At 36.0% G+C, this 12725-nt stretch overlaps 1 protein-coding gene across 1 annotated transcript in view; it reads right to left on the reverse strand.

The window, feature by feature from the left end:
- Positions 1–12725, reverse strand: part of LOC145502698 (laminin subunit alpha-2-like) — a 45077-nt gene that overhangs the window by 26613 nt on the left and 5739 nt on the right. Inside the window, exons 7-23 of the mRNA XM_081482057.1 lie at positions 12606–12696; positions 11708–11811; positions 11212–11317; positions 10226–10387; positions 9006–9105; positions 8424–8499; positions 7652–8096; positions 7128–7271; positions 6521–6657; positions 6001–6065; positions 4989–5139; positions 4154–4294; positions 3028–3111; positions 2192–2287; positions 1378–1473; positions 827–910; positions 113–243 (exon numbers count right to left, since the gene is read on the reverse strand). Coding sequence (XP_081338183.1) covers positions 113–243; positions 827–910; positions 1378–1473; positions 2192–2287; positions 3028–3111; positions 4154–4294; positions 4989–5139; positions 6001–6065; positions 6521–6657; positions 7128–7271; positions 7652–8096; positions 8424–8499; positions 9006–9105; positions 10226–10387; positions 11212–11317; positions 11708–11811; positions 12606–12696 — 2213 coding nt within the window. The remainder of the gene's footprint in view (positions 1–112; positions 244–826; positions 911–1377; positions 1474–2191; positions 2288–3027; positions 3112–4153; positions 4295–4988; positions 5140–6000; positions 6066–6520; positions 6658–7127; positions 7272–7651; positions 8097–8423; positions 8500–9005; positions 9106–10225; positions 10388–11211; positions 11318–11707; positions 11812–12605; positions 12697–12725) is intronic.

A 12725-nucleotide genomic window follows, 5' to 3' on the forward strand; every position in this document is an offset into this window, starting at 1 on the left:
GTGCGGTTAAGTTCCACCAACCCTCATGAAGGAAACATGAGGCCTTGATTCATAAAGACAGTAACCTTACTGACAGACTTTCCAGCTAAATATGAAATAATTGATGGCTGACCTTGTGAGGTAAGTTCCTTGACCATCAGAATAAAATGATGCTGTGATGAGAAGACCTTGCAGCCTGGCCAGCACAAGCAGAAAGTCTTCTCTAGACACTGGTAATGAGCTTCTACTGTGAACCCAGGAACTCTGGACAAGATCAAAACGGAAAAATCACCTGATGTGTCTTGTAATACTCTAATACTTGTCGTTACATTAATTTGTAATAGATGTACATGTATTACAAATGAATCATTACTTTAATTCAAAGTCTAAAGTTAACTTTACTAAATGAAGCCAAATTGTACTTTACAGGATGTTTCAAGCTGGCTTTTCTTAATCAGACTCAATGTCCACTAAGATACAGGAGCCTTGTACATTCCATGGCATGATGATGTTGATGGTGACAACAAAGCTAATGAACCTTTACAAAGCTAAATGGCTTGTTCCACTCTGTTTATTGTAAATCCTTGTGTCTTTTCAACCCTGAGTACATGATAACAAAAGGTTTCCTTTGATTTTATCTGTAAGGCACATCCATCGTTTTCCATTGATTTTAGACATTCACGACCAAGCTCTTACGAATTTTACAAATGTCTTGAAAACTTACTAGTTCTTCACCCTACAAGATGTTTCAATTATGTTGCCAATATTTGCACTGGCAACTGCAACCATTATGTAGTAAAATTACTTTCTAAACAAGGGTAAACGTTATAATAAGAAACCACCCTACCTCTTTGATTGATACAGTTCTTGCAGCTATCTGGTCAGCAGACACTACTGTCAGGGAATGCTCAACTGATATGTTCTTCACTCCCTAAGATGAAGACCAAATATGCTACATTTAGTAACAAAACTGAACAAATGCTGTAAATACAACTTTAAATCACTTTTGAAAGGGCTAAGGATAACTTCATTTTAATTTAGATTGACATTCAAACATCCTCCTGGTATTTGGCACTCACATACCAGTAGTTACATGTAATGAAGGTCAAATGTGTCTAAACAGGTACAGCAGCTCTGTGGTTCATTGACATCTTTGCACTAATGTCCGTCGTTGTTCCAACTGTTGTTGGCTACTATTAAATTTCATTAACCAAAGTCCCTTTCCTCTCAAAATCTAGTGGGTGTTTACTTAATATTATTATTTAGCTACATAAATACTCCAGTGGGTGTTTACTAAATTTCACTAAATAAACACTCCTTTCGTATAGCATTTGTTCATATTTTCACTCATTAGTATATCTCTGTACATATCATTTCTTTGTTCATTCCCATATCTACCTTCAGGATAACTTTTGGCTGTGATGTTATCAAGGTCCCATTTGACAGTGGTTTGAAAAAGAGTTTTAACTTTAAGTTTCCACCATAAGCTCCAACCTAGCAAATAAATATACAACCAACGTAAAATGTTTCATGACTCATCCATTTAGCATTACACTATAAACAAACATGCCTGGAAACTAACTTACTCCAAGTATTATTTACAGCTCCTTCAATTCCAAGTACAAATTTTTTTTTACTAGTCCAGAACCCTTACTGATTCACACACTTTGGGCACTTTGTACAACCTGATCTCATGACCTTGTCAGTCATGTAAAATGGTTGTGGTAAATGGACAACAGAAATATAAATAGTACAGTATGATGAGATAACTATGATTAAAAATTTGGGACTATTGACAAAGCGGTGCAACATTTTATGGCAACATAAATGTTTCACCAAAAAATTAAAACTTAATTGCTCGACGGCACAGCTCATCATTTATTTATATTCCTAACTTAATTGTTATTTACTAGACATCAATGGTCTCAAAATTGGTAATCGTACCATTTGAAAGACCATGCTTTTCTATTTCTGGTCTTACATTTTATGACATATCCATTTTTTTAAGACTGATAAGGTTAACTACATGACACTGGATTCTAGATCTGAAAGGCTTATTCTTTTAATGAAGTTGAGAGATTTTGGTGGCAGAACATGACAGTACAGCAGTTGCTGACAATAATCTCAATATTCATCATTACCTGACTAGTTACTGATGAATTACCAATGACAAGATAGGATATTTAAATCTACTGGCAGGTATAGCTCTTACCAAGCTGTCATTATTGAAATTAGAATTTGTTTTCCAATAAAGAGTTTCATTGGTTGAAATGTTTGCAGCAATCATGCTCACAGGACTGCCATCATGCTAGAGACAACAGATGAAATAAATTATTAGTAATTAAAATGTTTCAATAAGACTTGAAACTATTAAGATTCCTAATGTCTTAATAGTAGAAACAACAACAATTAACTACCCTTTGAGGAATGCCTGTTTTTCAAGGACATTTACGCTGTAGCTTTACTTAGAAAAAGGTATTATTATAATTATGCAATAAACCACAAGAGAAAATACTGCAGACTATGATACTAGGTACATTTTTCAATTAAAAACGGCTTAGAGCCATTATAAAAATTTAGTGAGTGACCTACATTTATTTCAGAAATTAAGTAAAGGGCCTTTCTACCGATATCACACAATACCAACAACATTTTGTATTTTTCAAATAAACAAAAAAAGACACCTCCATAGATCAATTTACCTTCGCAAATTTCACAAACAAGTAAAGTTTCATAAGATTTTTATCATAAAGAAATCTGTGCCAGGGGGCAAGCGTTGCCCCTGGCATACATGTACATTTTGTTGTGAAAATTGCCAATTTTGGGATCCTATATCTTCCTAATTTTGCAACAGATTCTTATGAAACTTCACATATTTACTATCTTTTGCATGATAAATAGAGGGGTGAGGCTTATTTTTTGTCCAAATGAGGAATTTCCAAGTGTGTGACATTGGTAAAAAGATCCATTAACACCACAGGTACATGACGCAGATTCTAGTTTACATTTGAGACAAATTAAGTTTTCTTCAAAAGGTAAGTTTCTTACCTCCACTGAGATCTGAGTGAGATCAATTGAGTTCTGACTTTCTTCAGCTGATCCTAAACTCCAAACACCAAGGCCAACTTCACTCTAAGACAAGGAAGAATTAATACTGAACATTACACAGTCATGTAAAGTAAAACGTTTTGCCAGGACATTTTAGACATGATGTGGAAACAAATTAGCTAGTAAAAGTAAGGTAAAGTCAACTCTTATTAAACAGGGTAGCCCTTTCAGCACTAAGCTGGTATCAATAGGGGCCCTGACAACTATAATTAAAGTACCTGAATGTAGATATAACAAAATAAGAAACTCTTAAGAGCCAAATAATTAATTATGTAAATATGTACAATAAGTGTTAAGAAATACATCTCAATTACTTTGATATTTATTGGTTCTTGACATTTTTGAAGTTTTAATATTAGTGTGCTTCATATCAAAGAAAACATAAATTGCATGCATCAGCATGTTTCTTTTAAGAACCGTTCGTATGATACCTTCTCTAACTCATTGTTTAACAATCCATCGACAATACACAGAGGAAGTCATGACCATCGTGTTGACCAGTTTAAAGATCTCATCTTGATTAGCATAAACTTTTAAGGACTTCATTTGACTTTTTGTTTACTTCTCAGCTTTGGCTTGCATTAAGAAGATATGACAAACAATCAAGGCAGTGTTTCACCACACTTCCAAACACTTCAGATTTCATCAAAAATGCTTCACTGTAAATCTTATTTCTCTCTTCTTGGTGTTATGAAATGGGATGAAACAAGATTTCTTGTTTGATATAATAATGTATAGAACATAAACCCATTTTACAGAGCTTTGACTGCCTATAGCACAGAGTGACAAAATGGTTATTTGGGCTAAAAAAAAAAGATGGCAGCTGTACAGTTTACCACAATATCAAGCGAACCTTACACAGTCCATAAAGTACAAGGAAAGCCATATTTTTGCAATATTTGTCCCTGTGCTAATGACATTGTGTATGCTAGGTTTGAAGATTTTAGAACTTTTCTGTATATTTTTATGAACATTGTTAAAAGTTTTTGTGCACTTAGAATTACATGTACAGGTACCAGTCATCATCTCTTTTCCTACTAAGGATTGATGCTTCAGCCTCATTTACCTGTTTTCGGTAATGTGTTGTACTGCTGCAGTTTGCAGTGATTCCCATACACACACAGTTTGTACATCCTTCTCTGTTACTGCTTGTCAGGTAGAAAAATCCACTCTTGCACTCATCGCAAAGCAAACCAGCTGAGTTGTTCTGATAAAAAAAAAAAGGAATAATAAATTGAGAGGGGCACTAGACTTACATTTTGACCTCTCTGAGAGAACTCTGCTCAATTTTTTGTAGTATAAGAGCTCCCTTGAAACCAGGGGGCAGATCCAGGATTTTTCTTGGGAGGGGTTGCACCACTATGGAATGGAATAACTGACTAGTGAGGTAAACCCATTTTAAAAGCGAATAGGAAGAAGTGGGTGTCATACCAAGGGGGGTGTACACCTCCTACACCCTCCCCCTAGATCCACCCCTGCAAACTGAGTAAGGGAAAAGGGTAGAAAAATATCAAAAACATAAACAGGAAAGGATTACACTAGACAAGATTGAATGAAGTAACAAACTGCCTCTAATGAATTTGATCAATGTCCTCAATGTCTAATACAGGTCACACCCACATCCCCTGTTAGGTTTTAGCCCCTTTGTAGTTTGTGTACATTGTTTGCATTTCTTAAGTCTGTATCACTGCATTTTGTCACCAATGAGTCTTACAAAAATAGAAATGTGTCTCATGTGGTCAACTCATGGCTAAGTTGAATGAATTTATCAGGCAGCAGATCATGTATTCCATCTCTGGGATGACTGGTACTTACTGTCAAACTTCTCATATGTGGAACCCTTGTACGGAGTGGAAGATATCACAATGAAATGACTCTGAAACAGAGGCAAGTGTACTAACCTTACAAGGACACTGGTGAGAAGATTTATTACACACTTCACTCAAGCTGCCATTCCTATCACAGTTGCAAGGAAGGCAGCCTGAACTTGAGAAATTCTTGTATCCATCCATACATTCAGTACACTTATCACCCTGTACACCAGGACGGCAGCTGGAAAAGTCAAAACAAGAAAATAGACAATAAAATAAATTCTGCCTCTAACCCTCACAGGTACCATGCATTTTGAAAATGGTTACACCACTAATCAAAACTATAACAAAATTCTCGAACGTGATTGGCTATCAGCAGCCTGATTTGAGCATTAATTGGACAGTGTACGCGTCATGCTTGTAATTGGACAGTACGAGTCATTTTGCGCCTGATGTTGCGGTGCACTTTGTTGAGTAAACTGCTGGGTTTTTCAGCATTCATAATGACGTTTTAAAATCGTTCAGCGTTCAATCGATGGTTTGTTTGTTTCTCGAATTTTGTCATAGTTTTGATTAATTGGTAACAGGACATTGTGTCGTCCAATTCAGTCTGTAATCATACCTGTAATTAACAAATCAGACTTCTGCTTCGCGGTCGTCTGATTTTGTTAATCACTCGTATGATTACAGACCAAATTGGACTCCACTCAGTCCTATTACCATTATTAATCAGCTGATACTTCTAAAGGCCATGAGATACTGTAGAATTGTATTATACATTGAACAACAAAAATTATTGTAACACACTACTGTCTGAAATCAGTTTATGAAGGCTGTCTTGCAAAATAATTTTGCACTGGTTTAAATTTTACAACTCCCTTTTGTTCAAAGTGATCACTTCGTAATGCAATTTCGAGGAGAGAATGGGTGCCCACAACAGATAATTCTAAGGGCTTATAAGGTTTAATGATAAGAATAAAACAGACCATGATAAGTTCTGTACACCATACGCAGTTGACCTACTGTACAAGTACCAGCAGCTGGTATGAGAGGCACAGGTTTAATGTACCATGTATGGAGAACAGAATTCAGCGTTCTGTACCTGCACAGTCCAGTGGTAAGGTTACACTGTAAATCCATTGATCCTATTGTGCTACAGTTACAGGTCTAAAGGACAAGTTCAAAAAAGAAAAAAACTAATTCATTATTCATATGCACAGGAAGAGCACAACTACATGTAAGGAAAACCCCTTCAAAAACAGCCTACAAAACACTTTATTTTCTTATGCTCATTGGCACTCTGATCAGCCTGACTAGTGCTACCGTTAACCTGAGTAATGCTCAGGTCAACCTAGCCTGTTTACAGCTAGTTCTCAACAATGGTGCAATCATGTAGCTTTGCCATGTAGTGAATAGTCATAACTGAGACTACAATTTATACAATACAAGTTCAATGAATGCTACTTCAAAATTAAAATTACCCTCACTGATTTTATACATTTCTTTATAATAAAACAATTACATGATGAACTCTCTTGGAAATGAAATAGTCACACAATATAACTACCACAACCAATAATAGCCAAATACAGCCCACAAAAGATGAAAGAATTTAACGTTACCTGACAACCAAGAGTTTCATTCCATCCCCAAAATGTGTGATTACATTGATCACATGTGCGACCAACAGTATTGGGAGGGCAGGTACACTGGCCAGAGATCACATCACAAACTTTATTCTCTCCCTGGCAACCACATTCTGAGGTAAATAGAAACAATCTAGTCAAGGTTTCACATGTTCCATGTTAACGATTTATGTTATTATAAACTAAGATCAAGAAGATTGTTAATCAATTTGCTCGATCCCACAATCCTGCCTAATTCATTGAGCTGTACAAATTTTACCGTCTCTGAGCTGACAGAAAATTGATACAAAAGTTAACAATATTTTGACTAGTTGTAGAAATTTAGCGCTTGGGTGAGCCAAACAAATAAGAAAATCTCTTCTTCAAGCCTCACTATGTAGCCTTATGCTGCCCTCAGCCAGTAGCCTAATAATAGCCTAAAAGAACTATTATGGAGTTGTCTTTGATCATTATTTCTCTGAGACCATTTGAGCTGTTTGGCTAGAGTAATCTCACTGTACAAAGCCACTACGTTTACTTAGTAGAAAAGGATGGTAAACAATTATCTTACTATATTCATCTGCATTTTAATAAAGCACATTACCTGAACATCCCTGTGAAGTGAAATTATAAAATCCTGCAATACACTGGTCACATGTCCTTCCAGTTATACCATGCTTACAGTAACACTGGCCACCATACTTTTGACATGTGCTGTTTAATGAACCAGTCATATCACAGCTGCATGCTAAAGTAAACAGCACAGAAACACAATTTGTTAGTTTTTTTTTGGCATCATTCTACATGATTTGCAAATGTACAAATTGTACTTGTCTGACTGTGTACTTGTACTTCTATCAATTAGCCTCTAATATATCCCTATCAGCAGGATGTACCTAGGCTGACAGTGGTGGACTGAGTGATTTTGCAGGTGGCCATTTAGTCTCACTACCTGTTGGTCTCCTTCAACATAACACTGTATTGTTTGATCATTAGAGTGTAGAGAGACTACATATAGATGTTGATCACCCAAGGAATAACCTGAAAAGACATGATGATGTGCCTTATTCAGGCTTGAATAAAACCAGCAGTAAATACAAAAAATGTAAACAAACAAACTGAACATACACAAAGCTCTTCCAAGATAGTTGACTGTAAGAGAGAAAACTTGCGCGAGACAAAACTCTTCCTGGTCAGTTCCAATTCCCATATCATTTTCGATAACAGAGCAATTTGCCAAGAAATCCTGCCGAGTTGAATTTCTGAGTAATGTCGCTTGATAGAATTCTTGTGGTAAGGCCACAACATCGACTGGTGAAAAGCCAACTATTGATACGTCATAAGTTACATTGACCACTACAGATCCAGTTAATGACATTTCTCCAAGCACTACTGTCAGGTTCTCATAACAGTGTTCGGGACAGCTCTTTAGGGAGACCACACCAGACTTTGAGCCTACACTGATCACAGCTGAAACCCTTGAAGTACTGATGTACGATAGTATCAGAGTAAAGACACCAGTGGAATTCATTCCTTGCACAATGGGAATTGTTGTTGTCCATGTCTTGTTCCCCTAAAATGACATGAAACAAGGTTGAAATCTACTTGGAAGAATGATGGTACTTAAATTATACAACACACATTTTTCTCATACCACGTTACCTATATTGACAAAAGTGAAATTCGACTTCTCAAACCCACTAAAAATTCATCAACTTTAAACAAAGGAAATTATAACTGTGACAGTGTTTGATTAATTGCTCTTAAAAAAAAAAACATTACAATAATTATTCTAACAAAAGTACTTACTACAAAAGAGAACTAGTGTGTGCATTATTTATAAACAGGGTTACTTACTTCTTATAAGTAATATTATTATAGACCAATTATTTTGCAATACCTGCTGAGAGGTGACAACATGGGAGTCCTGACCACTGATAAAGTGAAGAGTCGGGAAATAGAATCCCACCTGAGGACTGAAAAAAAAACAGAAGGATCAAGGATACTATTATTGTATATGCAAATTAAAATTACATACTGTAATACTGGTTGTCTTTACTACAAAAAAATAAATAAAATAAAAATACATTTTAAAAATAAATAACTGAAGAATAGTTCCCTAACAACTGCTACATTATTACAATGTAAGTTACATACATGGAGATTGTCTAGCCAGCATGCACAATGGGTGCTAAAAATTGTGTTTCAATAAGTGGACAGAATCACATACTTAGCTATACTATTAATTAATAGTATTTTTAAACTGATGTTGCCACTAGTAAATTAAACTAACAGACTCATTTAGAGACTGAGTAAAATACTAACAGCACAAATTTATCAACAGTTTCAAAGCCCTTTATTAATGAACTGAAAGTATACATCAGAAATTTCAGCCATGTATTGTCACAACTTCCTCAATCAGTAATTAATAAATAAATAATATTTATTATTTATTTTAACAAGAAAAGCTTAAACTATTAACCTGTCACACTGTCGTTGGTCAATGTTTCCTTTGCATTCACACTGGCCAGATGTCTTGTTACAAACATTATTGTAAGCACCGCCAATATCACATTCACACTCTAGCATGAAATCAGAAAAGAATACTGTAAAATGATTACACTACCATAGCAAGAAACATGACAGCATTAAATTTTTAGAATGATGCATTCAGTGGGAGGACAGCAACAATAAATCAAAGAGAAAGAACGTTCCATCCATTAGCTTGTCATCTTTCATTTCCCTTGAGCCTTCAACCTTGATAACAAGGCCCTGGATAGACAAAAGTCTAGATACTGTAAATCCTCAAATTAGCCCCTCTCCCCCCCCCTTGAATAAGCCCCCCCTTCAAATAAGCGCCTCTCCTATTGGTCGAAATTTAAAATAAGCGCCCCCCTCTCTTATGAGACAACAAAGGATGTATAGTTTTCATCATGTAGTATTAGATTTGTACATTGTTCCAGTTTGTGAACATGTTAACTGTACACGATGAACACTTTAAATACTAACAGTGCTGAGATTTAAACTTTGGGATAAGCTTTTTATGTCGATAAACAGCTTATGTTGTTGGTTACGCACAGATGACATATTAAAAAAATGACTATGTCAGGCCACAATTTGGAAAAAATTAAATACGTGCCCCCCCCTTGATTAAGCACCCCCCTTGAATAAGCACCCCACGTCTTCCCCTAAATTTGAAATAAACACCCCGGGCACTAATTCGAGGACTTACTGTACATGTGCAAGCCATCAACTGGAGCTTATCCCAGTTTCCATAGCATATATTTCTACTTATCCCCTGGATGAGATGCTAGTCCACCACAGGGTTACCCTCAGCATTAAATTCACCAGTACCCATTTGTACACATGGGTGGAGAGAGGCACTGTGAGAGTTAAGTGTCTTGCCCAAGAACAGAACACAATGTCCCCAGCCAGAGCAGAAACCGGGCCACTAGATCCGGAGTCAAGTGTACTTAATGTCAGGCCACCGCACCTCCACCCTGGATAAACATAGCTTACCAATAACTAAAGGTAAATTTGAAATGGTCTGTCTTGAAAACTAAGACCCAGGCTTCTACTATCAGAATGTTTGAATTGTTGGTTTGTTGACTTGCTATATAACGTACATTGTGTATATGCTGTGGTTTAAATACATCTTTGGTGACAATAGAATTATTTTATTATCTTGCACTAAGAGGTCACCTGTACAGCCATCAATGTTATCTTCTCGCAGGTCATAGTAGGTATCTTTACATGACATGCAACGCAGTCCTTCAACATTCTTCTTACATGTACAAAGACCTTCTTCATTTGGCTCACATACATTAGAACTATTCACTGTACCAGCTGTGAAACAAGTGCATTCTACAAACAAGACAAACACAATAGTTAACACTGCATCATTACTTCAGGCAACAGTGCCTTATAACTGAAATACACAGGGCTTGAAAAAGTGCTGTCTGATCGTCCGGGACAAGAAGATCTTTCCCGCCAAACAAGTCTTTTTTCATTCTCACTTCTTCATTCTCCCAATGGGCTAGTCTGCGAAAACAATCATCCTTCTTCGTTCCCCGCCCCATGCAAGAGCCAAGACAAATTGCCACACAGCTAAATAAAAGACTTGCCCGGGGCAAGAAAAATTTGAAAGCTGCTTGTATGAAGGGCGAGCTGGAATTCAAGATTTTTTTTAGCGCTAAACGCAACTTACAGTAAAAAATGGTTTTGCACTTTAGGATATATTGCTGTTGTAAGAACAATGTAAAGCTGTCTACTGTATATGATTTTAAGACCAGTCACTCATTTCTGCTTTGCATGGAATTTAAGCAGGGTGGCAGTGAGTGGTTCAAGTAGAGAAAGGATATTCTCGAGGACTGGTTATGGCAAAGTTTTAAAATGTGGTTGGTAGAGTGGATATAGCACTTCCTAAGGAAACCAAAGTTATGTTAAGTGCACTTGGTTTAAGAAAGTGTCTTCTTACTGGCAAATATTTAACAGTGATAAGCTCTTCACAGTCATTGAAATCATTGAAAATTCACACCAAACTTTGAAATACCAAAAACTAATTTATGGAATCTGTATTGTCTTAAATACCTAACACTTGATTCATCACGAGTGACAAGCAATTGATGCCACAACATACACTATATGACTTGACCATCACATAAGTAACTTATAAATTATTGTGCTACCTTGGCAACCAGCTGGGTTATCAGCTGATAAATTGTGATATCCAGGTTTACAAAGGTCACACCTTCTTCCCATTGTGTTATTTTTACAGATACAGTCGCCAGGTTCCTGAAACAAGCAATTTATAAAATGAAATGTACTAACCACAGTGTTTATAACGGTCAAGTTCATGTACTGATGTTTTTCTTTTTCTTTTGATTGGTGCAATATAAAGCATGTGTACACATGTTTTGATTTTCTAGATCCTTCCTGGACTGTTCAGTTTGCAATTCCAGAGGAAATTTGAGTTCAGACATCTTTCTTCACATTATACATGTACACAATCCCAAATTTCCTTTCAAAACAGTGGTTTGACAGACATGTGTAATTTACCATAACAGTCTGTAATGGTTCACAAATCACTGATATTACTGAGAAGTCTTATCCAAGCTGGAAAATACTGCAAATCATATACATTCTGTTCTAAAGATCAATGCAGGTCTGTTGATCAGTGCTCACCATTCCGGGACGTGGAGGAGTCGTATTCTCATCTCTTAAACAATCAAGATATAATACTCCTGGAAGAGTTGCATTTTTAGTCCCTGCGACGCTGCAGTTACAAACTAAAAGGAACAAATTAAAAAGAAATCAATACGAAAAACACAGTGTAAATATCATGAACTGTCAGAGCTGGTTGGTTTCTGGCTATTACATGTACATCTTAAGCAAATGACTACAACTTGAAGGCAAACTGAAATGCTGTTCCCCATCTGGTGTACATGTAGGCCATGAAAAAGGACTTGCACGCAAATCATGAAAGTTGGCAGGACTTAATGAAATCTATTTTTAAACAATTTCATAACATGCCTAATAATACACATGAAAAAATTACTCGATTCTGATTGGCTAAGAGCAGTGCAGTTCAAGTGTAACACCAGTGCAAAAAGTGTAACATCAGTGCAAAAAGTGTAACACCAGTGCAAATTACACATCAAAATTCTGGATTATGATTGACTGAAAGATAATAGGAATTTTTCTAAGAAAATGATGACAAAAATTTTGTGTTGAAACTTTGAAAAAAGTTTTCTCAAATAAGAAAAAATGGCTCCAAGAAAGATCTTCCGGCACTTCCTCTGCGCGAATTTTTTCATGTTTATATTATTAATAAGTAATCATACGGTTTTTCTCGTTCAATTTGGAGTTAATTTGCACTTGTGAGTTTTTCAAAAAGCTGAAATTACACTCGCCGAAGCGGCTCGTGCAATTTCAGCTTTTTGAAAAACTCACTCGTGCAAATTAATTCCAAATTGAACTCGAAACCGTATGATTACCTATACAAATTGTAGAACACAAAGAATTAATTTACGAGAGACACATGCTTTACAAAGTGGATGTAAACTTGAATATGCAATTATACCTTTACAAGCATCTTTAATTGATTGCGATGTATTTCTTGGTCGATAGAAAAAAGGCGAACACTTTTCACAATTTATCCCTTCAGTGTTGTCCTAGAAGGATATACAATGCAATAAGGATC

This window comes from Orbicella franksi, chromosome 1 (genome assembly GCF_964199315.1).
Source record: "Orbicella franksi chromosome 1, jaOrbFran1.1, whole genome shotgun sequence".
Taxonomy (NCBI): domain Eukaryota; kingdom Metazoa; phylum Cnidaria; class Anthozoa; order Scleractinia; family Merulinidae; genus Orbicella; species Orbicella franksi.